This window comes from Mugil cephalus, chromosome 13 (genome assembly GCF_022458985.1).
Source record: "Mugil cephalus isolate CIBA_MC_2020 chromosome 13, CIBA_Mcephalus_1.1, whole genome shotgun sequence".
Lineage (NCBI taxonomy): Eukaryota > Metazoa > Chordata > Actinopteri > Mugiliformes > Mugilidae > Mugil > Mugil cephalus.
Window position 1 is genome coordinate 11,630,311 of NC_061782.1, and position 27,782 is coordinate 11,658,092.

General features: G+C 41.8%; 1 protein-coding gene across 1 annotated transcript in view; it reads left to right on the forward strand.

Moving 5' to 3' along the window:
* The first annotated feature begins 1,504 nt into the window (after positions 1–1,504).
* The window catches only part of eys (eyes shut homolog), a 165,001-nt gene continuing 138,723 nt past the window's right edge, over positions 1,505–27,782 (forward strand). Inside the window, exons 1-8 of the mRNA XM_047602144.1 lie at positions 1,505–1,629; positions 9,417–10,269; positions 10,665–10,781; positions 14,751–14,947; positions 15,778–15,905; positions 18,698–18,812; positions 21,494–21,653; positions 25,723–25,827. Of these exons, the coding sequence (XP_047458100.1) occupies positions 9,525–10,269; positions 10,665–10,781; positions 14,751–14,947; positions 15,778–15,905; positions 18,698–18,812; positions 21,494–21,653; positions 25,723–25,827 (1,567 nt within the window). The 5' untranslated portion in view covers positions 1,505–1,629; positions 9,417–9,524. The remainder of the gene's footprint in view (positions 1,630–9,416; positions 10,270–10,664; positions 10,782–14,750; positions 14,948–15,777; positions 15,906–18,697; positions 18,813–21,493; positions 21,654–25,722; positions 25,828–27,782) is intronic.

The following is a 27,782-nucleotide window of genomic DNA, read 5'->3' on the forward strand; positions in this document are numbered from 1 at the left end:
TAATAATTTAAATATGAATAAATAAGTCAAAACAAATTTAACTGCAATTGCCCCTGTTAATTCATTTAATCTCGAAAACATTTAATTTTTTATTCAGTAATTATATATAATATTTATTGTCCATATTTAGTCAGTCTACTGCATTAATTCCTCACTCAACCAGTAGAAAATGCTGTGAACATGTAAAAAAAAAAATAAAAATAAAATAAAATACCTTCAGATTTTTGAAAAATACTGTGATATACATTTTTGGTCATGGGGCATAGTCCTAATTTGAAATAAAATACCCCGAGGTCAACGTCAATATTATCTGTGACGTCAGAAAACAGGTTGACAGCAAAGTGTTACTTATTCAAGGTTGTATGGTGAATAAAAAATAATTCACGGTTATAGTTGGTTACAGTTGCCTTGATAAGTTTTAACACTTTGACATCCACACTAAGGAATGTGATAAAATATCATTCATTATTATGTATATTTTCAAACTATGGTCATCTATTCAAAGGTGCTATATCTCAAAAAGTATTAAAAGCCACAGCTTAGATATTTGTAATGTGTTCACTCATGGGCTAATTTGTGTATCTTACAAACTGAATGACTAGAAACGGTTAGAAAACAGGTACAAAATGGAAAATTACTACTACTACTACAAAAAAAAAAAAAAAAAAAAAAAAAAAATCAGCTGTGGTTACAATGCCAGTCAAAGGGTTAAAGTTGGTTTCTGCTTTGCCAAAAAGCTACAAGTGGCATGCCCAGCCACTTTTTTCGATTTTGGTGTCTTTCAGTTTCCAAAGGCAACAGAAACAGGCAGTAGTGAAAAGAGAATCAGCAGTGGGCATGAATAAATGTAGCGGCAGTCAATAAAGTTGGAAAATCAGGGAAAAAAAACAAAGGAGAAAAGAAACGCTGTGTTCTGAATGATAATTTTGGGACATGTAAACACATTTTATTAAGCTTCCATTTCAGCAATTAAGTTCTAAGGCTAAAGAAATGTTGTCCACGCAAATGTAGCCGCTGAAAGCTGGTTCTGAATAGCTGCATTACTGATATGTGTAATCATCAGCGAAAGCAATTGAAACAGCAATGCCTGACAAAGTACTACAGTATTTGTTTACTCGAGGCAGTCTAATGCATGGAGTAGACATCAATTCATGGAATTAACTCTTTTATTATTATTATTATTAAATGAGTTCCCTGATCCACATCTCCTGTGGTCCAATTAAAACTGAGTTAGGCTTTCTTTTTTTTTTCTCCCCCTCCACGTCGCAGGTAATATATATAAAATCATTTCCATTTACTGGCAGAGCTGCAGTTGTTTACACAAGATAATGACTCTGCTTGGCTAATGAATATTTAGTTAAGGCTAATTAAATAATCAATCAGGCAGGCTGTGTCCCCGCCCTGGCCTGCCACCGAGGGCCATCTCCTCCGCACACAGGCACGCCTTCAGCCCCCCTCGGCGTCTGATCACATTTCCTTGGCAACATGTTTCCTCCGGTGTGCGCTCAGACGGATCAGCTGTCTCGCTCCCCGCGGAGAGACTCGAGCCCCGAGCTCTGAATCTAAGAAACTCTCCGAAATGATGTTAGGAGTCGCCGTCCCAGGGCGGAACACCTTTTCAACTTAATGGTGAGCATGCATCCTACCGATGAAACCTTACAGTGTAAATCGCAGAGACGTGCGGCCAGATGGTCCATGTGTGCGCCCTACTAGTCAGATTACCCGTCCATAGTAAATCCCGGGCCTAGCGTTTGCGAAATGGGGGCAGAGAGACGCGTCGGAGTTTAATGCTAAGCCGTTTCCTGATGCAGTCCTGTTGGCTGCGGGCCTGCCTCAGCTTTAAATGTAGGTCTTGGCCGTTACCTGTCAATCTCACCAAGAGAAGGTAAGAAAATAACCAATGCACAAGTACACAGAGTTGGTGCGACTATCAGGTTCTGAGTCAGTCGACACTGAATGAATGAGACACACTCCTCCTCCTACTCTGCCCTATATGAGCTGATATGACTCACCTCTTGGACGTGGCCCCGCTCGCACAACTTTATCTCGTCCATTTTTATTCTTGTAAGTGCAAAAGCGGTTCCCAATCGCCCTGTCTCGCGGTGTCAAATACTTGATTAGATCTGCACCTAAGTCTGGATCCAGACCAAAAACTAATGACTTGTTCCTGGGATGGTGGCCAGAGCTTACACCAAATGTAACTGAGATCTTATAAGTGCTTTTCTAAGATATCCTCCCGAATAAAGTTAAAAAAAAGAGCATATCTGCATATCTATCAATTTTATATCAATCAGAAACAGTATCACCGATCTATATATGCTGGGTTGTCAATGTACAGACTTTATTTTATGCCTACTACATCCATCTCTGTAATTACCAAGCTCTGAAATGCGTTCTGAGGTTGATATTTAATTTGCTGCACTTGTTGCGTAATGCAGGCCCACTTCAGTTTTAAATATGCGTCTCGGCCAATAGCTGTCAATTCTGCCGCCACGAAATAATTGGATAAAACTCTGAGAGTATGACTCAAACCTGCTCGGTGAGGTGGCAGCTTTTTCAGATATTACAAAAATAAAATTACTGATACATTTGTCTGCAGAGAGTTGACGTGAGCTTAACGGTCCGATTCACCGAATACTGAGTAAATGGCCATACTGGATGGATACTGGATACTGGGTCTACACCTACCGCTGGATCCAGACCAGAAACCAACCACTTGTTAATGGGATGATGACCGGATTTTACCCCCACTGTAATTGAAATCTTAGATATCCTCCCAAATTAGAAACAAACGACCCCAAGAAGCTGCAGCCTTGCACATGTTTTGATGATATCACATTTAGTAGCTGCTTTTTTGTGTCTAGCATTTCTTATTAAAGTGAAAACTCTTCACAAGAGAGGGAGACGTTGTTTTTCCCGGGGTAGATATAGAGGTGTGTTTGCCTGATTGAAGTGAACCGCGTTGACTCCTGCATCTGCACCTGTTAACACCAAGGCGCCACTAGCTGAGCATTGGTGAGGGTAAAAGAATAAAATAAAACAGAACAAAACTTTTAATTCAAACGCTGACCTCGAGTGACAAAATCATAACGCATTTTTCTTAGTCTGCAGGTGTATCACGTACTCTGGATCATGATAATGTGACCGGGCCACCTCGTGGACCTGCCGTATAATTTCCTTTATTCTGTTCTCCGTGTGGCGGAGGGAATTCATGCTGCAGTTCCCATAAGCGCTGCACAAATGTTACAAAAACACAAAGACTCGCAGCCTTACCTTATAGAGGTTCTCCTCTGGAGCGTCAAATACACTGCAGAATATTCTTAGGGAGGGGGGGCCTGTGACTGGTAATGGTATTGCCTCAAACAAAAGTGAGCAATTCATAGAGGCGGAGTTGCTAAAGCTGTGCTGCTGCTGATTCTGGTCTAATTTAACCCTAGGTTATTCCTTCTTTGTGGTATTACACACTTGAAAACATCATGTACTTGCAGTTCTCTGAAATGCTCCTTGGGCTCATAGAGAAAAAAAAAAGGTGTTGTTGACAGTAGACACATTAACTGTAACTTTCTATGCACGTTACTGGGAGATGACTCTATGATTCTTTCTCTATGCCCCAGTAATTGATGGGGTTCACAAAACATCCCTGATTTTCATTTGAGATAAAATTGGCTTTTGCTGCTGCCCTAAATCACTGGAAAAAAAAAAAAAAACGATGTGGGGGCTGCTTTTTAGGGTTGCGCAGCCCCGGATGCTCATCAGTGTTATAACTGATTAGCGGTGATCCACATGGCTACCCAGGGAGCACGAGCGATGAGTCCGGCGCCGGCTGTGGCCAGCCGCCTGCTGCTGTTCGTCTAATCAGTCCTCCAGTGGCTCCACACTGACATCAGAGGCTCAGCGCTGTTTCGGCGGCCTCCTGCTGCTGTTAGGACACAGATAATTAAACCAATTTCTATAGGTATGAAGCTTACCTGCAGGACATCGAAGTTAATATGTTTTCCATTATCATGCGGTGATGATGTTTCTGGTGCGTCACCGCGAATCTTGAGGCTGAAGTGGTTTAGACGCGTTCCGAAACGGGCCCGTGTTCCGGCGCGCTTAATGATGACGGCAGTCGACCCCTTTGCACCCCGAGCCGCTCTGAAAGGGGCTGTTGACAGAAGTGAGTTTAACAGTGAGTGGACAAAGAAATGAGTTCTGTGCCAGCTGATTTAAAATCAGTGTGTTTGCTCGGCAGCGAGGTCTCCTCAGGTGAAACGGCTCCTTTCTTTTGTTTTCCACGGAGAGGGAGAGCTTTTGGAATGAGTCAGCGTGCCGATGACAAACGATGCCCCTGCTCTGCCAATATATTGCCCAAAAAGAAAAGGAGACCGCGGACTCCGTCGCGGCAGACGTGAAGTTCATCTGCCTCGCGCCGCCGTCGTCCGGGGGAGATGAATCGAGAGATGATTTGCTTTCGCCTTCTGATTTAATCATTCCTGCTGCTTCCCCGTTGCAAACAGATTTGTGAAAGGCTCTATCGCCAGTGATGGTCCTGAGGAATACGTTGCGACAGAAAAGCGGCAGATTTCATCGGTGTCGTACAATGTGAATTCAAATCTTTCTCTATTTTTTTAACATGCAGTACAAATATAAACTTTCAGAAGTTGCCGGCAGTCCCAAAAAAAAAGTACAGTCCACTCAATGCGGCACCATAGTAAACACCAGCGGTATTCTCCTACTGTGCAGCTGTCGGTGTTTGAGAAGTTCTGAATCAAGTAAATGATAATGAGAAATTACCATATACAAGGAGGCTTGCACTATTTATCTCGACAGTGTTTGCCTCAACTTACACCTGTGTGTCCTCATTCTCGCTTAAGTGCCGTTGCGCTGTAACTAGCAATTGTGCCTCACTCACTAGCCGCCATCTCCATCACTGTCTGCGCGCCGCACTGACGGCGTAATGAGCCAAACTTTGCTACTTGTGGAGGGAAGAGGAACATGTAATGTTTCTCATTAGCCGGCAAGTTAGCAAACGCTTTCAAACGTGGCCTAGTTTGCGATCGAACTGTTTTCGCCGAGCTTTTGTGTGATGAGGGGCTCATTTAGTGCTTATTTTTAATGTGATCGAGCCATTAGGGCCGTAGATATCGATCTTCTCTTCGTGGGGTGAAAACATGATCTTTTTCTTGAATGAACTCACGAATCGCTTTGTCTGGATTATGTCTGGTAATGGTTAAAAAGGACGATAGCAGAGAGCAAATATATTGAATTAAGGGACCACACCAGTTAGTCTAATAAGTAGATTCATTTCCTAGCATTTGTGTCATATATGACGGACGAGAGCTGACATGTTACCTGCCAGTTTGATGTTATAATTTGTCGTGTCCTCCTCGTGTCTCTCTCTGTCATCAGTCAAGCGAGGATTTACACAGCTCCCTTGATCCATTGCCCTCTGCACACCTGCGTGATTGGCATCCTAAACTGCGGATTGAACTGAGGTGCAACGATAGCAGCAGGCTGAAGGAGACAATTAGTTGACCCCCACATACACGACCTTGGTACTGACCCCGTGGCCCTTATTACTCGAACCCCTCCTGTGTGTGTGCGTGTGGCCCGCAGTTTAATCCCGAGTGATCAATACCTTTTGAGGCAACTTAATATCCCAGAAAAACCATTCGGCCTGTTTGGAAACCAACCTTATAGATTTCTTTAAAAGTATGAATTAGTGCTGAATGTAATTCAGATAAAATGACTTTAAACCACTTCCCAATTAAGGAGGATGAATGTGGTTTAGAGTCTAAATTGCATTCATCACGGTAAGCAGCCTCTAAATCGCTCACTTTCGATTGCGCTTGATCAAATTAGCAGCTGCATATTAGAAGTTTTAACACTCGGATCAGATATATCGACTACAATGTAAACCTAGTCCTTGCAGGCTTATTGCATCCGTGTTGCAAGTGGATATTAGGTAATAAAAAAATACTATTTTTGTCCAACCGTAAGAGTTTCTTCTCGTGTCTATCTGTTTTGTCAGGCTGCTTGTGGATGTTCCCGATTTGCTGTCACATGTGTGAACATATGAGATGGTCTTCATTGTCAGCTGTCTCTCTGGGATTACAGATTTCGGGGAGACAGGGTAGCTATTGTGGTGACCCGGGTCTTGTCATTTTGTGGTAGTTGAGGTGAAAATAAGTGCATTGTATTATTAGATATGCTACCATGCAATGTGTATTATTGAATTGCAGCAGCAACTATAAAAGTCCAATTCTTTCCTGCAGTGCAAGTCATGACCTCCTGCCAAATCATATTACCCGTCGTAGGCGACTGGCAAACACTACTGCCACTGCAGTACTACTCACACCTGCAGAGGCAGTTTCTCTCTTTTCGTCACTGCTTTTGGACTCACTACTAGAATCTGATGTTAGTTCATGGTTAGATACGGTGCATATGTATACATTTATTTAATAGTTAGATATTTCTTTGATTTTACAGTGAAGATGCAGTTCCCTTCTCCATAATCTGAAGAAGGCACAGCTATTGCACTGAGTTGAATTCCCTTGCTTATATGTTTAATACTGATTACTGTATTTCCTCTAATAATCGCCCAGATCACCTGGCCATTATTGGCTTTTACTCGAGGGAGGCCTTCATTTCTAATTGCCTTTGTTTCATATCGGTACGTACCGTGTGCTTGCTTAAAGTTTTCCCACCATTTACTCTGCTATTTTTTTTTTCTTTTCACTTAAGCAGGTACACCGCTCACGCACCAGCAGCAGGGCATTAATAAACTTTTAAGTGCGGGTGGTCAGAACGGACGAACGAATAAATGACACCATTGAATCTGTTTGACCTCTCAAAAATAAACGGGATTATTGGGCAAATTGACAAGGTTTTAAAAACATTTTACCGCAACTTAAATGGCCATAGCGTACCTACCAGAGGGTCCCGATATCAGAACAACTTATTCTTTGCAGGGCAATATATAATTTCCTCTCCTTTATTTTGCTTTACATATTTCAAAAGCTTCTTCTTAAAGTTCACGTCAAATTTTCTTCTTTGCGCCAAGCTGCTAAATCTCTGTTGTTGGCAGGGTTTGGTTGAAAATCTGGGTTCATGTAGCTACTGCCATCTGTGGCACCTGTGTGTTACTACATCTATAACTGGCCGACTGTCGGCCTGCCGTATTTGAGGCTGGCCTTTATTTGTTCGTGTAAACCAAGCCCCCAGCCACTGTAAGACCTGGATATTAATTGAATACCAGCCACTATTATAGGAAATATGGGAAATAATAATAATAAAAAAAACATGCACCAAAGTTGTAACAGCTATTTCACCACTGAGGAAATGAGAACATCCACAGAGCATGTGGACTATAAAGTTATGCTCATTTTGTGAGCAGCTGTACTCGTGAATTGTCACAAACGGAACACATATTTACAATTCATAGACCATTTCCACAGCAGACATTGTGGTTTGAGGAAATGTGGAGATGTATTAATGGTGGCTGCATTGTTGTTGGAGAGGGCCCTGACATTATGCACTGTCATTTACCAAGCAAGCTTAATGGAACGGAGACATTGTTAATACACCTGTGCTTTCCCTACTGTGGCAAGTCAGAATGTGTGGTGTGAAAAAGCTCCTTTATGTGATGTTTCTGCAGAAAGGCGTGAACCGAGCCGCTGGAAACCTTTTGCTGAACCACAAGCACGAATTACAGAATCAGCGTGAATCAGACGAGGAGCTTTTCTTGTGGCTTCAAAATCCAGTTTAATATGTAGGTTAGATTCATATGAATATCAGCGAAGCAATATCCCCTAAAGTTGCCCACCGGCCCGATCGCTGGTGGTCGGTGCTGTCTGTCAGTAACCCACGCCTCGCCTTGCCGGAGGTAATGGCCTGTCAAGAGTCTCCACTGTGGACCTTTGGGGTTGGCCAGTGGTGCACAGTGAGTTTATGGAGCTTTCTCACTGAAAACAGCTGCCTGACCAAAATAACAATGGTTAGTGTGCCGACAGTGATCCAAAACAGATACAGGTTGTAAAAATAGGAAAGATTATCTTGCAGCACTGGAAGGGGGGAGAACTCCCATCTTCAAACCAGTGGATAATGGTACTAACAGATATCCTCCACCAAGAGAAAATCAGATATGTTTTAAGTGACAGATTGGAGGAATATAAGAAGATCTGGGGATCAATGATCACCTTTTTAAAAGGAAAGTAGAGTATTTATCATTCATGCAGCCTGAACATGTATTTCTACTGGACAGCTTACCTCAAGGCCGGGTAAATGGTGTATCTGTTCATTTTATTGTTATTATGATTACTTTTTTATTTTTTTATTATGTCATTTCTTTTCTTTTTAAGTTTTGTCCAGTGTCTCACACTTTGTTTGATCACCCTGTACTAATATTTCCTAAGTTATCTTGTGATGGGGTAACTAAAGGAAGGCTTATTTTGTGCAATTTGTTACATCTGTACTGAACCTGCAATAAAAATATTTGAAATGGAAAAAAAATAGGAAAGATTAAAATTCTCTGCAGGTTTATCACTGCAGACGACTCCTTTCATATTTGAAACACTCCCCTGATTGATTCATATAGAGAAATTGATTAGAGCAGCTTTAAATAAAGGACGTAAAACAGATAACCACAGTATAATCCGTCTGGCGCAGCTCCTAATAATGAATATCCTGCAAACACCAAACCAATTTCACATTTTGTTCTCTTTCTAAAAATTTTAATTTCAATTTTTCTTCCTTAGAAGACAGGTGACGGCTTTTCCAATTTGTTCAGTGAAACACAATAGTCAACCTCGTCTCATGTAAATGAGGTCTTCTGGGTCCCCTCGGAACCCTTATGACAATACTTCCAATCTCATTCACTTTAACACTCCCCCTTCTATTGATACTGGTGTTCCATATTCAGCGTTTATTACTTATCGTCGTGCAGTTATTCATATCAGCCCTTGTGAGCTGATCAAGCGGCGGGAGTTTTTTTTTTTTTTTTTCTTGCAGTGAGGCTCCTCTACTTTGTTGTTTTATCTGGCGCACACGTATGAAAAGGGCCTGAGGGAGAAAGACAATGCTGTCTGCTTTAACTCATCTCACCGCCTGACACTGAGGTATCAGGCACCGGCAGGAGAGAGAGAATATTTTATCTGACATTGTCACTCTCTGTAGAAACCTCGGGGAGGCCGAGGCTGCTGTGACACACTCGGTGGTCAGCAGCGCCGCATATGATTATGACAGCTCCTGCTAGACTCGCTGAAGTCTGAGTAAAACAAAGTCTTGGTAATGGCAGTGTGGGCTTAGCCACTTGTAATTTGCCCGATAAAGTTTTAAGCAGTGGCGATATGCTGTAATCGTGTTTGAAAGAAACCAGCTTTTGTGTGAGTCACTTTCCTTCTGCGCATTTTAATAAACGTCTTTGTTTTCTTCAGGTGCAAAAGCCATACCCGTAGATGTCTTCTCATAGCGGAATGAAATGTGGTATGATGCTTCGATCCTCCTGATGAAGAACTAAGACTTACAAGCAAAAGAAGGGAAACATGGGAGCGTTGTTGTTTCCCTCGATTGCCATGTTCGTGGCCGTCCACGTGATCCACTGCCAAGCGGTTTGCAGCAGACAAGCCTCAGTTGAATGGCGCCTTCAAAAACACACAGTCCAAATGAACTGGACTCTCGTAGGAAACATCTGCAGGAGCGTTTCAGAGTGTTGGGATCCTCCCGGGGCAGGCGAGTCGAGCGAGCGTCCTTTCAACTTCCCACAGATATGCCCACTGCAGCTGCAGCATGGAGACAAACTGCTGATGTCTGCTGATGAAACGCTCAAGTCGTATGGCGTCAGGCTCCTCAACGTGTCAGAAGGCAACTTTGAAAGCTGCTCCGCAAACAGGCCGATAACAGATCAGTTCCTTTTCCCCCACGATATGAATGAAAGCGAGCATGTTGAGGCCAAGTGGCTCGCTCCGGGTCACCATTACTTCATCGCGGTGCACGGAGACGACCCGCAGCTGTGCAAGTTCGGTCTGAGGCTCAACGTGTCCGTCAGAGCGCAACTCTGCCAGGGGTCTCCCCTGCTTCGACTTTGTTCAGGGAATGGTGTTTGTCAAGCGGGTCTCTGGGAGGGAGCATACCACTGTCAGTGCCATCACCACTACTCCGGGAGGTTTTGTGAAAAATTTGACGCGTGTTTGGATAACCCCTGTGAAAACAAAGGAGTCTGTCTGAGCAACGGGTCCACGGATCCGGACTACAGAACATATAAATGCCTCTGTCCTCCACATTTTACAGGTAAGGCCGGACGACACATCTGTCCGCTGAATCGGATTAGCACTCGATCAATTCACTTACTGCTTTGACTTAATCAGCACATTGTAATGGCCGCAAATTAAATCATTTTCTCTGCTTGAGAGAATTATTCATGGGGTACGCGCCGAACACGAGAACAAATTAAAATTTCAGCGTTATGTACTGTATACGCTGGACACATCAAGTTAATGTTATTCACCACAACCTCCAACACTGCATGTAATGCAAACAGGATCAATATTAAAAACCGCTTGCATTCGAAATGTCTTCTTTCTTATTCTCTTTGCTGCCAGAATGAACTCTCTGCAGCAGGATTATCAATACTGAGAGTTTAGTTTTTGTGCCGTTTTTTTCAACCACTCTGCTGTTTGTTTAAGGGGTCAACTGCTCTGAAGTTGTGGGGAAAGCGAACTGCGACAGCATTTGCGAAAATGGGACATGCGTTCAGACGGCCCCCACCACCTTCAAATGCATCTGTGACACTGGATTCTCTGGTAAGTGCAGCTTTTTTGTTTTGGATGGTTGTTAGTGGAATATAATGAAGATGGATAGAAACCCGCAGTCTCCAGGAAAGCGTACTCCTTGACGATTAGGATTCAGTTTTGAGCAGGCTAGTCATACACTTTCATACACGCCAGGTATAATCGAAAGGTCTTCTGCATCAGGGGTGTCTATCAGTGGGAAGGTTAAAGCTGAAAACTGCAAAAGCCATAAATCTGAAAAAAGATCAACATATCCTTAGGGCCTATAAACCTGATCCCACTTGATGTTTGTTGATAATATATGACGTGGCCTCTTCAAGTCAGATACCTCGGGGTTGCAACCAGTGGTCGCCTGGCTGTAAAAAGCCAGGGCTAAACGGCTGGGCCAACTGAGCGTATCGGAGTTAATAAAACAAAGGTTTACAGCAATCAGTTAGATTGTAATTTATGGTGTATTGTTTCTGCTGAGCCTGTTAAATCAAGGGTCTGTCGGGGCTGAGCAAAACAAAGCATGAGTCAAACATGCCAACCTTGATTCTTTATGGTATGTTTCATTTCCAGTCATCTAATTTCTACTCCCATTTTGTGAAAATCTCTGGCCGCGTCCACCAGGTCAGCGCTACAGCGTGGTAACACCGCTCCCTATGAATCGCTTACAGAGGCAAACAGAATGGTGACACATTTTTCAATGCCAGCCAACTCCGTCCTCTGATTTACAGACTGTTTCTGGATGCTCGTGTATCACATTGGGTGGCACTCATTATCTGGTGAACTTGCAGGAGACATTAGCGCTTCACTCATTATTTAGCCTCATCTGCTGTAATAATGTACAGTTAGGTTAATGGGTATCACAGGCAAATGGGTTACAAGACCTGTATACTCTTCAGGCTGCCCTGGATATCACTGTCTGCTGCGAAAACAAGCCCGCATTGAACTTTCTGGAGTAAAAATCTCCAGGTGGCTCTTCACTTTGATTCATCGTTGAGTTTGCGGCACAGTTTGTCCTGGCAACATTCGTGGAGTGTCGCTTCGCCTTTCGAGTCCAGCCCAAGCTTTCAGCTTATTATTTTAGAGATGTGGTTTCAAGGTTACTTCCAGTACTGTCTGGCATCTTGTTCTGCGAGAGCAGATTAAGACCGTACAGTGAAGACTTTTTTTTTTTTTTTAAATGTGCAAATGGATATAGGTGATTTAGCGAACCACTCTGAACAAAACAGAACATTTCAAGAGAATTTTCAAAAATCAGAAAGGGGAAAATTGTCTTCATTGTCTTATATGTAATATATGGCATATGCAGGCTGAGCTGAATCAGGTAAAGGTTGGTTATTAGGACAGCACTCAAGTAAGTGTTTTAAGGCCATTTATTTGGTGTTTATTACTCCAGCAATTACCACCTATTGCTGTTTTGATAAAGAAGTCGTGTAGTAATTGGTATTTTTCCATCATTCGGAGTGATCTGCTTTAATGCTGCACATGTCTGCAATCAACAGGGGACAGTGAAAGAGTTGGCCACTGCAGCTCTTCATACAACAGCTCACTGCGGCTGCTCCTACGAGTCCCGTTCCTCACTTAATATTTCACATTGATCGAAATAACCAGCATCTTTTTTTGAAAACGTGCATTTTTATGAACAACGGTGGTAAGCGCTACATTTATTGATGAACATATTGCCCTACCGGTGACTGCTTCATATTAACAGTCAGCTCATGCTTTCTCTTGTGTTTTGCCAGCTAATGGCTTTAAATGTGAAGCTGCAGCAGTAGGGGAGGTTTGATCTGCATCGGCAGCAGTCTCTGAAGACGCCGGCTATCATTTCATGATTTAGCATTCACGTCTGTTTTATAAAGACGACAGTAACAGGAATTTGGGTGACATCAACACAGACATCCAATTAACGATGATCGTAATAAAATAAACATCGCAAAATAACTAAACATCCCGAGGGTAAATCAGTGTTGTGTTACCTCACCTTAATTCCCGAAGTGTTCACATTTCTCAATAATCTATCTAAAAAAAATATGTTAAAGATTTTTATCTGCTGCATTTTAATAGTGACACGTCTGCTCTGGTCTGACGTTAAATGGATCGCTCCCGTTATTCAGAAACAAATGCGTGAGTTACATGCTTCCTCTGTCTTTGCGGCTTTAATCTAATTTGCTTTAATTGCTGTTGCTCTCCCTGGTAAGCAGACTCCGCTGGGTGCTTTCGCATAGTCACGGTGTCCTGCTGTCCCATCAGCTTCTTGGGAGTTCTGTGGAGCTCGTGCTTCCTCTACCTCCCCGCTGCAGTTGGCTCATTAATCAACTGGAAGTTAGTGGCTGCTCCGGTGCTGGCTGCCCTCATAGGCCAAAGTCTATGCGCACAGAATAATGAGCCAAACTCATGGGACATTTCAAATGAGATTTTCTTTTGATTTGACTCTCCCCTGCACTACCTCTTGGGTATTTGTTGCAAGGTATTACCATCTTTATGGGGTCATTTCCATTTGGTGTAAGGTGTTAATTGTTTTTGCGAGCTTGTTGGCGGTAATATCAATGTTTTGGAAGTTTAATTTGGACAATGTATGCTGTCATCCCCTTGTTGAAGCATTTAATTAGACACTGACACAATTCTGTTTCCTCTTTTTACATATTAGATGGCTCCACTTTATAATCACAGCCGTAATAATGGTGTTTGAGATGACAGCAGAAATACAGACGATCATAATAAAACAAATTCTACCATAAGCCAGAATTATTAGGGATTTTTTTTCTTGCTTCCAGAGGATGCTATACCAATTACGTGTGTCATGAATAAATGTGAGAGACGGAAATGTTCCTCGGAAAGATACAGCCGTTTTGGATTAGCGCAGCTTTTAGTGGGCCAGTTATGGAAACTCCATTTCCGCTGTAAAAGGAGCTGAGGCAAAAGCAAACCCTGAAGTTGTTCACAGTAAGATTGATGCCCACAGAGGAGGCTATGAGGAGCCTCTGGGACATGAGCACTTGTATCATCAGGGGGATTAAAGAAAATATGCAAAGAAAGAGTCAGCGGAAAGATAAATGTGTAGGCACCCTGTGAAGAACACAAAAATGAAAACCCTCACCGGGGAATAACATCAAATTTTATTCACCTTGAACCTGCAGTGAATTCAGTCTAATTTTATCCTTTGCACACAATGTCACTGCAGCATTACCCTGTCTCTAGTTATGCTGCTGCTAGTGAAAGTCTTGTGGTTTCAGAGTATTTATTTAAAAAAAAAAAAAAAACTACTGGCTGCAGCTTAGTTTAAAATTACTTTATCTAAGAAAATGCTTATAGTAAGAAACAAACTCCAGCAGCGACTCCTTAGGTTACAGTTCAGTGAAAATCCTCAGTGAAAACCACTTATACAGCTTCACGATGGAGGCATGAGCTTATTTTTTTATTTAGTATATACACGAGCGATCGAAAAGACGGGAATGTCTGCGTGGACAGTTCGGTCGGTTTCAAGTTTGAGTCATTTTTATTTTCATAAAGTGATGGAACATTCTGCAGACTGAACTGCGAGCACATGAACTTTGAATAATACAGCAGGAATGAATAATGAATAAAACTACCTACTTTTTTGTACGTATTTGTTTGGCAGGCCGCGAGCAAATGAACAGACACGGGTTCTTGGTGACCCTGGACCCTGGCTGAAATTGAATAATGGACAGTACGGTTATCTGGTTTGTCCCTTGACAAGTAGACTGTCAAAACACCTGAAAGAAAGTAGCTACTGCAACAAATCTAGTATTATCATTACTCCTTCGTCTGTGGTTTATAAATCATTTAAATCATGTCATGTTAGGTGTATTCCTTGCTTTGAATTGATTTCATACATGCTTCTTCCTATGAAGAATGTGTAAACACGTGGTTGGACAAACAACCAGAGCAGTCAGGCTCTTGCATACTACAGTTAAATGCAATTTCCACAGTCTGGATGAAACCACGGTGATCTCTTTGTCGTCGCTTTCCCAGGCCCACCTTGCGAGAGGAGGAAAGCCCCGTGTGACCCTAATCCATGCAGAAACGGAGGCGCATGTGAAGAGAGCCTCGGAGGATTTGTCTGTCATTGTCCGGACGGATTCAGGGGCCTCTACTGCGACTCCAGAGTCGACTCCGACTGCATGTCATATTCATGTCAGGAGGAACAAATCTGCGCCGCGGGAGAGCATGTGAGGGCTTCGTCTTCTCTTATTTGTTTTATCTCGGTGGGACATAAACAAGAAATGGCACATGAAAATTAATAGTGTCTGGAAAGGAGATCAAATGGCTTCATTCTTGAAGGGCCCCAGCAGCAATTAATATTTCCTGCTGAAGATGAGCTTAGGGAAAGAGCGCCTGCTTCCTTTAGCATTTTGATTGAATGACCCAGTGCATAGTTAAGTGCCAGTTTGAAATGGCTCTGATCAAACCCTTTTTGTAATTGGATGCCTGCTGCAATTTTCACCTTTCACTGGAAACGTTACTGTGGTCGTACATTTTGCCGAGGCAGTAGTGTTTCTAATGCTCTGGAGGATACTCCGGGGAAAATGCAGTAGTGGTCTAATTGTCTTTCTCTGTGACCTTTGTTTGTGTTCATTACAGTTTGCCAAGTGCACTACATATTTTCACAACCCACCTAAGAATACCAGAGCAGAGCTGACTAAAAGGGACATTTATCAAAATAATGCTTATTATTGCTGCTGCGTGACATAGATATTTTTTTCAGGGAGCGTAATCTGTTTAACTGTGAATTACAAGAACATTAACATTTATTGCCCTCTCATAATGTCTAAAACTCATATCAAAACGTGGATAAAACCTATTATTTATCTGCCTACTCAGGGTTCAGTCTGGAAGTATGGAGGTCAGTAGCAAATTAAAACTGGAGTCAATCAAGCCGCATTTATACCCCTGCAGTGAACCGTATTGATCATGCTGGCGATCTAACGCGTTTGTGTAATCTTACCCTGTTTTCCCCAAGCTGGCAGGTGACCTGGTTTGTTTTTGCTTCTGCATGCAGGCCTCTAAATGTGTCTGCGCAGATGGTAGTGTGGTCCCAGCGTGCAGGAAGCAACAGAGCCTGTGCAGCCCATCACCATGTCTGAACAATGCCACCTGTGTGTCCCGGAGAAATGATTACGTCTGCAGGTGAAACATACAGAGAGATCTAATGGAGGCCCGTGTCAGAGCTCCCTTTCTAGATAATTTGAGTGTCTTGTGAATACGTCTCTCCGAGAGAGGGAATAAAAAGGGATCTTTGATATATTTTTTTTTCCTTCCACCTTGATATGATTAGGATTTACATCTCTCGTCGCAGCTCTAGGATTAATACACAGCTGTCGGCCCCATTGTCACCTTGTGAAATTCTTCATTTTTTTCTTATTTTGAACTGTATTAGCCAAAAACACTTAAGGATCTGTCCCAGAGAAACCTATTAAAAACACAGAGGAGCCACACTAATGCCCCCCACGACCTTAGACCAAGCTACAACTGAAATAAAAAAGCCCGGTACAAAAACATGGTCTGTAATTTTCCCACATGAGGTGAATTTTTATATAACTCTCTGCTTTTAATTATGTCTGGCTTATACACTCACCGGCCACTTTACTAGGTACACCTTGGTAGTAAAAGGTTGGACCCCCCTTTTCCCTTCAGCCGCACATCTATGATGCGAATCTCCCATTCCACCACATCCCAAAGGTGAAATATTGGATTGAGATCTGCTGACTGTGGAGGCCACAATCTTCTATTGTCCAGTTCTGGTGAGCCTGTGTGAAATGAACTGTTTCCTGTTCTTAGCTGACAGTAGTGGGACCCGGTGTGGTGTTCTGCTGCTCTAGCCCATCTTCTTCAAGGTCCGACCTATTGTGCGTTCAGAGATGGTATTCTGCATTCCTTGGTTGTAACGAGTGGTTATTTGAGTTCTGTCATCTCCAACCAGTCTGCCCATTCTCCTCTGACCTCCCACATCAACAAGGCATTTTTGTCCACACAACTTTTGCTCACTGGATATTTTCTCTTTTTCGGACCATTCTCTATAAACCCTAGAGACGGTTGTTTGTGAAAATCCCAGTAGATCAGCAGTTTCTGAAATACTCAGCACCAACAACCATACCACGTTCAAAGTCACTTAAATCCCCTTTCTTCCCCATCCTGATGCTTGGTTTGAACTTCAGCATGTTTGTCTTGATCACCTCTACATGCTTAAATGCATTGAATTGCCGCCATGTGATTGGCTGATTAGCTATTTGTGTACCGGTGTACCCAATAAAGTGGCCAGTGAGTGTAATTGTCCATAATTAAGGGTGTGGCTGCGTCAAGTGGGTTCCGTCACAATTTGCTAGCCATCTTCACCTGTGCGGCTCAGCTCCAATCATATTCTACCTCTTTGCCATATAGCTGGGAATTAGACTTAATCAGGTACCCAGAGCTACCACACTGAGTCCTCCTATGAATTTGGTCTATCCAGTCATTTGTACAGTGTGTGCCGTCCGTAACTAACTTGCACATCCAATATGTATTAATTTACCGTTTAGAATAGTCCCAAACAGATGTACAGTTTGCATTTGTTAAAAGTGAAACTGTGTGCTCTTGTTCAAATACATGCAATTTTAAAGATTCATGTCAACAGCAGAAACGAATCTGCTTGTGGCTGCACCTTAGAGGCATGGTAGGGAATTTGGAAGGGACTGTGCAACCAGGGGTGCACCATCAGGACACGCAACCCAAACAACTGTTTTGAACCCTGTGAAATGAAATTAAAAATGGGAAAAGGGGGCAGATGGTTACCTTCTGGCATGTTTTGCAATGACAACCATAAACCCCCTTAAATCTATGAACACTCTACAGTGTGTCAATACTCCATAACTCCCCCCTAGGGTCCCGCTTCTATCTACCCCATGACAGAATTAATTAGTTTGGACTGGGGTGATGGCACATGCACGTCTTTGTTTGGGACCTGCTAGTAAATAATATCAAATTGTGGTTAGAAAGGAAAACTTTTCAAAACTGCATTACTTCATTTTATCGGCTCCGCTCTTAACCAGTAAAAGTGAAAGCCTTTAATCCTGAAACCGTTTTCACCAAGATGCTTCTCAGGGGTTTCTACTAGATTACAATCTCCCCTCGATGCCCTCTAGATACTTATCAACACACTGGATTTTTATTTATTTATTTATTTTTTATTTTTTGTTGTAATGCAACTCATGCTAGTCTTTTTCAAGCTAGTCTTTTCCAGCATCTGCTCTTTTCTCCGCCTGAAACACCTTCCTGTAACACAAGATGTAATTATGTTAATCTTCAATAGGATTTATGAGAAAATTCATGTTTATTAGCCGCTGCTTTTCAGGGCTCCCATCTGCTGTTTTTCAGATCCAATTATTATACTGTACCAGACCACCGGACTGATTAGTTTGAAGCGGACCAGTTTTGAGCATGGCACTAAGACAACGATACTGCACATGCAGAAACGTCCTCCTTCCAATATTGTGGAACGTGATGATGTTTCAACTCTGTGTGATGGCTTTTTAATTAATAACCGACGTACGGTACTTGAATTCTAACCAATTTTTCTTTCTTGACACCTGGGAGACAGGTTTTTGTTATCTTGTTTAAACAGCCCTCAAGTCATTTGAATTAGATAACGTACAGTATCTGAGAACTGTAAGGGAAGTCCATTATTTTTATATGGACGGTACTCTCAGTTTGATTTATAACCAACCTTAATTTGTCCTGATACGCTGACTCCACCTACCTGGCAATCCAGGTCAAATAGAATATCGCGCGCCCACTATTTCACCCAGCTCCATGTCACAATCAAATAACAAGGAAAACTGAATTATAACCACATGTATCTTGCAAAAGAAACAATGCAGCGTGGCTTGTTAGCGCTTAAGGCTCTGGGTGAATTGATTTTGACGACACTGACCTCCTCTCAACAGATGTCTGAGTGGGTTTTCTGGGAAGAATTGTGAAGAAATAATTGACTACTGCAGACTGCTCAATATCAACTGCCTAAATGAGGGATTGTGCTTGAGTGTAATTGGCGGATATCAGGTAAGTAATTCAATGTTTCAGCTATAATGAAATACTCGGCGGCCTGCAAAGCATGACTCATTCATGCACCTCAATGGTGGTTACAGTAAGAACACAGTTAACTGGTTCCTAAGCAGAGCTGGGATGCCTGGGAATAAATCCTTTAAAAATAAAACATAAAAGCATAATTATTCTGTTTGTGTTGTATATTTTTGGATTAGACGCCATAAACGTATTTTTTTCCCCCTCATTGATGTGCATCATGTAAATTTTTAAAGGCTGCACTATATGATCTTGTTTAATTATTAACTGGTGAATTATACATTGTAAGAATTTCTACTGCTTCACATTGACAGCTACTACTATGATGTTCGTTTGTTTCTCTTAGTATGAAATTTAAATGTAAGGTCTACTGGATGCATTTGATTCTGATTCCTGCTACGCAGAAAAAAAAAGTCTTCTCATTGTCTCTGAAGTTCTATGCATAATGAAACCTGTCATTAATTGAAATTAAAAAAAAAAAGAGAGAGAGAATAAAGAAACGTTTCTGGGAGAATATGTCTACAGACAGCCGTAATCCAATTCTAACCCATTAATCACTGTGAGTGCGTGGACACTTTGTTCAGACAGACAGGTTCTGGTCTAATTTGCCTCTGTATTGCTCAGTCTTCTCAAATGTCTGCATTTTTTGCAACACCTGAGACTGCTTGGTAATGCCCCATAGCTCCTAATTATTCTCCATCAGTCTTGTTCCATTAGACCGCTGAGAGTGTTCTTAATCTAAAATCTACTTTTAGAAGCTTTGTTTTGGTGCGTCCCCATCTGGGGTCAGACGTAATCAGTGACTGTTGCTCACTGCAAATAGGCCATTTCGTCTTGTGTTTTTGTTTATATTATTTATTTCATTTGTGGGTAGTGTTCAATAGTGGAAACCACAAAAAAGAAAGGAAAAAAAAAGATTTTAATGGTATATATGTATATGGATTAATCATATTGTTTTTTGCAGCTTGATTCTGTAATAAAGCAATTACTATGATAATAAGTCCACCCAGTTAAGGCATCGTCGTAAAATTTTTGGTTGATTTGACATTTTTTTATATACATTTTTTTAATTTTCCCCCACAAATTTAAATTTCTTTAAATACACATTAACATGAATATGAACGGGATAAGGGATAGCTTAAAACTGAATGCAAAATGATAATAATAATGTATATTTATAAATAGCACTAGGCAGAGTTTAATATAGAACACATGTAGTAGGTAGGGGGTCCCTACTTAATCACTCCATCACTTCGGGGGTCCTTGGCCTGAAAAACGTAGAAGACCTCTGTGTTATGAGAATTCATCTCCATCACACTGAGGCAGAAATCTCATAAAGAGAACGTGTCAAAGCAGATTACACATCTGTCTTCACAGGTGTATCACTCGATCTAACTGAAAACAGAGAGCTTTTTGCACATTGAGTGTTCTGACCCTTTTGTTTCAGGGCGTTTTTAATTACACATCCCGGGGGTAAAATGGGACGTTGTACCTGGAGGACGTAGAGGATAAAAACAATGATGTTCTCTAATACATTGATATTCTAATAACACGGTTCCCAACCGGGGTCTGGGCCCCGGTAACGGTCGTACCAAAGGAGACCGTCAACTTCACAACCTTCAGAGCAGAGGTACATGTTCAATAAAATCGTAGCGACACACCGGCTGGACGCTCGAAAGTGAGAGGTACTTCTGTGACCTCTGACTCTTTGTGACCCGGTGTCGTGCCAACGCAGGTATCCCTGACAGGAATTAATGAGCATGTAACTGAATGAACCAGTTCCTTCGAAAAAGCTGTGTAGCAGAATGTTTGGCGATCTTTTAAACAGTTATATATAGTGCGGCTAACGTGCAGCCGCAAGCATCGACTTCACAGTACATTCAGTACAACAGTACAATTCATTTATCGATCACTTTAAGCCACATTTTAACTCAAGTGCTGCACTGTAACTCTTAATTTTGATTTTATTACCTTCTGATTTTAATCGTACATTTTAAAGAATTCTTTTAATGATTTTAAATTTGGTCTTTTAATGTTTTTCGTTCACATTATTGTTGAAATGTGCAACTTGCCTTACGTTCAGATAATACATTCAGTAGTATCAGGTTATCATGAGGCTTTATAAGGGAAAATATGCTGTATGATTGCTGAGGTTCTTCAATACGCCCTGTGTTAGGCTGCAAAACACTGAAAGCCCGATAACATTGAGACACAGTAACATTGGTCCAGGGGCACTTTTCCTTTCAGTGATGCCTACCTTGGCATGACAACAGCTTTCAATCGCTTTTCTGCTACCTGACAAGTCTGAGCGTACTTTTTTTTCCATTTATGGAAAAACTTAAAAAAGTGCGGATGAGTCATCACTATGGAAAATAGAAAGTGAAGTTTTATCTCAAGCGTTACCTTAACTTTAGTTTTACTGAGGGACGGTACTACACGACGGTACTCAAAACTCTGAATAGGGCAAAGACTCTGGTGGATCCTTCTGTACACAAGCAGGATTATGAATTGACGTGTGCATGTTTGTACAAGCTGGGGCCGCTCCACTTTTCTTACATCCATGTCAGGGGCTAAACCACTGCTTACTGCTCTGTGTTGCAAATTGTGTTGCTTTTGGGCTGATGTATGCTGATGATCACATGAGTATTGTGTTCCTACAGTGTGTTTGTGCCCCAGGTTGGATTGGAGAGTTTTGTCAGTATGTGGGTGACGCCTGCCTGATAAAACCAAACAGCTGTTTGAATGGAGCCACATGCATTACAACGAGTCAGCCATCATCTCCCCCACAATACACCTGCAGATGTCCCCTTGGCTTCATCGGTGAGATAACTTCGCTTTATTATCTCCTCTCGCGCCTTTTCAATCTGCCTGTCCATCTGTCTGTTGGCGGAGCTTCTTAAAATTTGGACCGATTTCTGTAAACCCTTGTGGAAAGGTTGGTTATGGGGCAAGGAATGACTGGTGGTTAATGCTTCTGGAAAATCTGTAGAAGCGGCATGGCTTGACAGCTACATGCTGTTCATATTTACAGGCTTCCTTGTTGTATTAACGCCGTGTAGACGGAATATACACACAAATCTATGCAAAGATCAGAAGCAGACCTACGATTGGGGCAGTGAACCCAGTAGTGATTGTGCATCATGCGAGAGACATTTGACACGAAGCTCTCACGCTGAGAGCAATCCATAAATTGTAAGTGTTTCTGTTTTGCCTTTAGTTGTTGTTGTTTTAAGGCGGATTACATAAAAAAAAATGACAACAAGCCATTAGATAGTCACATCTTCCATTGAAAGCCCGTCATTTGTATCATGCTTGATCATGCTCGCAGTAAGTCTTGGATTACGGAAAACGGTGATTTCTGATCGGCTGGTGGGGTCGCATTCATCATATCATAGCTGGAAAAAAAAGAGATCGTCTCTGCTGTTGCGTTGCTTACTGGGCATAGCTTACATAAAAGCCACAAATTTGATTGCAGGGGACTAGACACAGAACCACAATCCAATCTTGAACACACCAAAATCCCATCGAGATAAGAATTTATTGTACCCTCGTTGAAATCTATGAAACAAAACCAATTTATATACTATGTATTTACAGTATGGACCTACATACAAGGGATCTATTGCAAAAGAAAAATATTGAAGCCTCTGCTTTCACATTATCTTTGCATATTACAGCAAGCAGTCTCACCGAGAATTATTGTTTAGGTAACACAGATGAAGATCTAAGTCTAAGAAGCAGTTATGCTTCTGTGTCACTTACGTACTGATTCAAAATGGCGCCAGGTTTGTACATCACTAATTTTTTCTTATATAAGAAATACAAATAATAACAGTAATAAAAAAAACATCCATTAAACACAAAAAAGGTCCATTTAATTTCTTAACTACTTGAGGGAACAAAACTTGGACAGTTTTGTTCCCTCGTGACAGAGGATTAATCTGTTATACTTGAGAGTTGGTTTGCCAAGGAGCTCAGTCAAAGACCTCTGGTACAGTACATTGATTGCACAAGGGGTCAGGAAGGCTTTCTCTAGCCATCAGGTTTAGGTTCAAAATGCCACGTTTGCAAGCATCTGGTTTGATTAATGTCTCAAAAGACCGAATCACACTTGGCTCAAGGGCTGCTGTTCCACATCTGACCTCTGACCACCCCAGAGCGGCGGACAAGAAAATACAGGAACTCCCTGCAGTGATCTATACATCTTTTATCAGTAGTAGTATTAGTAGCGTTTGTTGTTGATTCATTGAATTTGGTGTAGCGATGTAGCCTAGAGGCAAAACACACTCAGTTTGTCTAAATCCAAACATAGAAGCACAAAAACGAGCATCTCTTGCAGGTTACCACATAAGGGAATGTCTTAAAGGCGGAAATGAACAGGAAAGTAAGTGTTCCAGGTCTGTGGTGAATCACAAGCCAACCACAGTTTTTAAGCAAAGGCCACTTCTCCTCGTGAAATGATTAAATTTTAACCTTGAGGCTTATTTACCAGTCGCCTTGCCTGCTTGACATTTTTAAGTCCTGCTGCTGATTGCATTTAATCCAAGTAGTCTGGCAAACTGCCTCCTAATTAGCTGCCCGCTCGGAACACGGCTATCAACTTGTTCAGCTATCAGAAAATACAAGGGGCTGTTTAGATTTAAAAAGAAAGAATTTTTAATTACCAGATTTAAAGGGACAGAACAAATCTGCAGAAACATGATTTTTCATTTGAGCATTCTTGCATCAAGAGCTCGGCGTCTTTGTCAATGAATACGTTTTTGAGTACAGGAGCAGAGTGTGGTTTACTTAGAAACCATACTTGCATCACATATAAATAAATAAGCAGTGCCTGCACATTTTCTCTTGCAGAAAATTGTATTAATAACTAATATTAATATTGATAACCAATGTATTATATGTCAGAGGCCCATGTTTGAAGCATTGGTTGACTAAGTTCATATGATGTTCAATGATGACTAAGTAACGTCACCCATCACTATTATATCATGATCAATCAATATGTATTAGAGACAATGATATAACTGGATGATGCAGATTGTGATCCTCGCTGATCGTTATATGTAAGAGTTGTGAAAGCAGTGCACTCTGGTTTTGGCCCGTAGCACTTCACAATCTACCCTTAAGTCCTGACACGGTCAACTGTCAGTCAGATAAGCCCTTACATAGCACTACACGGGCAGGGTTTTTTTCCCCTCTCTCTGTTTGAAGACGGAATCTGTTGCCACTTCAGTAATGGAAAATTGTCTCTCACACCGTGGCAGTTCTTAGTGACTGATCAAATTCATCATTTTCTGGCATCTTGGGATTTCTGCTTTGGAATTCTCTGGCCATGCGTCATTGAAAGGCCAATTTAATTCCAGGCTTTGCCCAGAAACCCCTGTGCTCTTTCTTAGTACATAACTCAGGATACATTACTCCAACCCTGGTGTTTAAGCTTCCTCTTTTCACCGAACAGCAACTGTCTCGTCCATGCACATCCTTTATTTTCTCTTGTTTTTTAATTGTGTATGTAATCACGGTATGAGGCATGGGGATTAGGCAGAAAATAAAATGCTCGATGTAGTAAAAGTTTGAGACCTACTAATGATTCAGGAGTGTGTTTAGGAAAATTATGATACACATGAAATATGTTTGGCACCAAGAACTGTATCCTAAGTAATTATTACATATAAGACCCTATAATGATTATGCAGCGTGACATGTTGTTTTGTAAATTCAACAAAAAGAACATTGTTGCTCCTGTTTTTATTCTCCCAGATTTGCTCTGTATCGCTAACATTTTGCCACCTAAATCCCAATGTTTTATTAGACCGTGTAATTGATTGAATTTATTTACAGCCATACATGATTGGAGGCGTTTCTAAGGTTTTTGTAGGACAAATTCGTATAATTTTCTGCTGCGCAGCTTGGCATATTTCGTATATAATGACCTGTAGCAACGGCCGTGCAGCCGATATCAATCATAGTGTTTGTGCTGTAGCATGAGGTTGCTGCTGTCAAGAAGGGACTTTCACTCCATGTCATTGCTGCTCCGTTATTGATGATAGGACATTTTAAATTAATAACCTGCACAGGAAGACACCCACCCCCAACCACAGCCGTGGAACCGGCAGCTGCCGAGGCAGCTGAGCACCAAACAAGTCTCCGATGAGGCAACCTGCAACCACCCCCCACCCCCACCTCATCTGCTCCTTCCAGTCAGAAAGAGCTTTCCATTAAGTGTCCAGAAACTGAGTCTGTCTAATCAAGATTGCATTTTCTCTTTTTGCGCACCCTTGAGCTGGCCACTTGAATCTTTACAGCATCTCAGCAGAAGAAATTTGCAGCCTAATTAGTGTTTCGAGAGAAATGTGGCAAAGCTACTTGTGGAACATTTTCTCAAACGTGTACACTAAGTAGGAAGCTAAAGACCAGCCAGTTAATTTAGCTTAGCGTAAAGAATTAAAACTGTGGATGCCAATTAGCCTGGCTCTGTCCAAAGGTTAGAAAACATCTGGTACGCCCATCTGTCTGGCACTGTCACGACTCCAGGTTGTCATTGCTTCGTGGAGAAAAAAAAAAAAAAAAAATAGTTTGGCACAAATCTCACCAAGCCACTAATTGTTGTTTTAACACTATTACAAAGCATCAAGGTATTTGCTTCACTTAAGTGAATTTAACCTCGTATTTGATATTGGAATGAGTTTTTAAATGGGATTTCAACAGGATAATAAGTGACTTTATTCCTTTACTGTAAACGGTAAGTTTTTTTTTTTCTGGGGTTAGCAAACAAGAAAAGGAGCCTTTTGCGACGGCGCAGTTGAACAATACAGCGTACAGTGGGCATCTGAGAGAAGTGTGAAGAGTGTGATGCGACATAAATGCCTCTAATTGCATCATTTTCCAGGAACAAAGTGTGAGACTGAGATCAACGAGTGTGACTCCGGCCCCTGTCAGCACAACGGCACATGCTCTGACTTGCTGGGAGACTACCACTGCCAGTGCCCCGCAGGTACGTTGGGCTATGTCCAAAACCGTAGCTCTGTAATAACATTTAAGTGATATTTGTATTGGCCGTGGTGGCGGCCACTGTCGCAGACCTTTTAAACTTCTCTGCATTGAATGTGGCCTCAGATCCGCAGCCAGGGCCCCCCTCTGGTCATCTCGGTGTAGACTGAAAACCAAAGGTGATTAGCTTTTTGCCAGCAGGGTCCCCACTCTGTGACACATCCTGCCTGCCTGAGGAAGTAAGGCTGGAGTTGAATGATTTAATTCACACATGAGTCATAATTGTACTTTTATCCTGCTTGATAAAAGGCTTTTTTTTTTTCTATGAAAGCGCATATTGTCATTTAATCACATGAAACAGTGTTTGTACAATATACTATATAATTGTTTTTGAAAAGTAGTAATGCATTTCATCATAAAGAAAGCTGCTATAAAAAGCCCACTTCACAGGCTCCTCCTGACAACACGCTCTGATGTGAGTTATAGAGGCCAGTGTATTCATAGTATCAGTTCACAGCCTTGGACTGTGATTGACAGCTGTGAAAGATCACCAAGCCCACTGCCAGAGCTCAACGATGCCGCCAAATTGTGCAAATATTATATCATGGAATTCCCATTAATTTAATACTCATATAATTGCTTATTGTGCCTCACCGGCTGAGTCTGAATTTACATTCACTCAATGCAAACTGATGGACGCCGTGTGGGAGGCCTCCGTTGTTGGCACTGCACGGCCCGCGTGGCTGGCATTTGCTCTTGCCCACTTCACTGGAACACTTCGCTGCACATACAGGCCGAAGACGCGGTGGGCAGAGCGGCCCCCCCGTGTCCAGGTGATGTTTTTCTCGCTTGGAACCTGCTGCCTGTTATTTTAAGCTGTTGTTCTCGAGGCTCTCTGGTGAAGTGTATCACGGATGGTAATGAAACTCTGTTCACTCTTGTTCAATTAAGCTTTAGACACTGTTAACGACATACGAGTCACAGAGTCCGTTCTGCTCATCGGTTGGTGAGGCAAGGCGCATTAGGGTCTCTATTTAAGGTGACATTCACAGGTGGCATTGTGTTTTTCTCAGAAGATAAACTACACCGGCTCTTAAGGGAAATACAAGTGTAAAAGTTGTGAATAGTAGTAAAAGTATTACTCGTGCATCCATTTCCTATTCTGTGTGTTCTGCTCAGTCTTACTGGGAGTTGAGGGGAGGGGGCTATATCCATCAGGCTGGTACAGGAAACACACACCAAACAAGAGCTGCATGCAATTAGTTACATATAGGCACGGTTACATCAGCCCTGGTTCGAGTGAGCCGGGCCACATCCCGGACAGCTTGCCAGTCAATGTCAAAGTGAACGCGCACACAGACATAAAAACAAAGTCATACCTCCAGGGAATTTGGAGTTTCCAGTCCACTTATCTGGCATGTCTTTTTTTGTCATTTTTACTCAGGGCAGTGGAAGCTGACATAAATAGAACAGTTTTAAAGGCCAACAGGATCAAGACCTTTTCAGTGACAAATGACAGCACATTACATACATACATACAAACCTCACATCAAATAACGTACAGCCCCCGTGAGTTTAATCCTACTTCATCAATTAATAAAAAAGAAAAAAAAATCTATGGACGACATTTGACAACCAGAGTGGTCTTAATGATTATTATTATGTTCAGTCTGTGCGTATTTGTATTTTCAGTACACAAGAAGCATGAACAACACACAACAGAAAAGACTCTGCCAGTTCCAGTCATTGGCCACTCATTAGCTGAACATCTAGACAGATGTAATGATGAGAGCACAGCTCTGATCATGAGTAATGTGCACAGTGCTTGCTCATCATGCATCAGACACTGAAATAACAACTGCATACAACAATCCATGTCAAATACAAATATGACCAATCATGTTATTTCTAAAGGAGATAAGGCAAAAATGAGTTCTACAAATGGACACCAAACAGCCT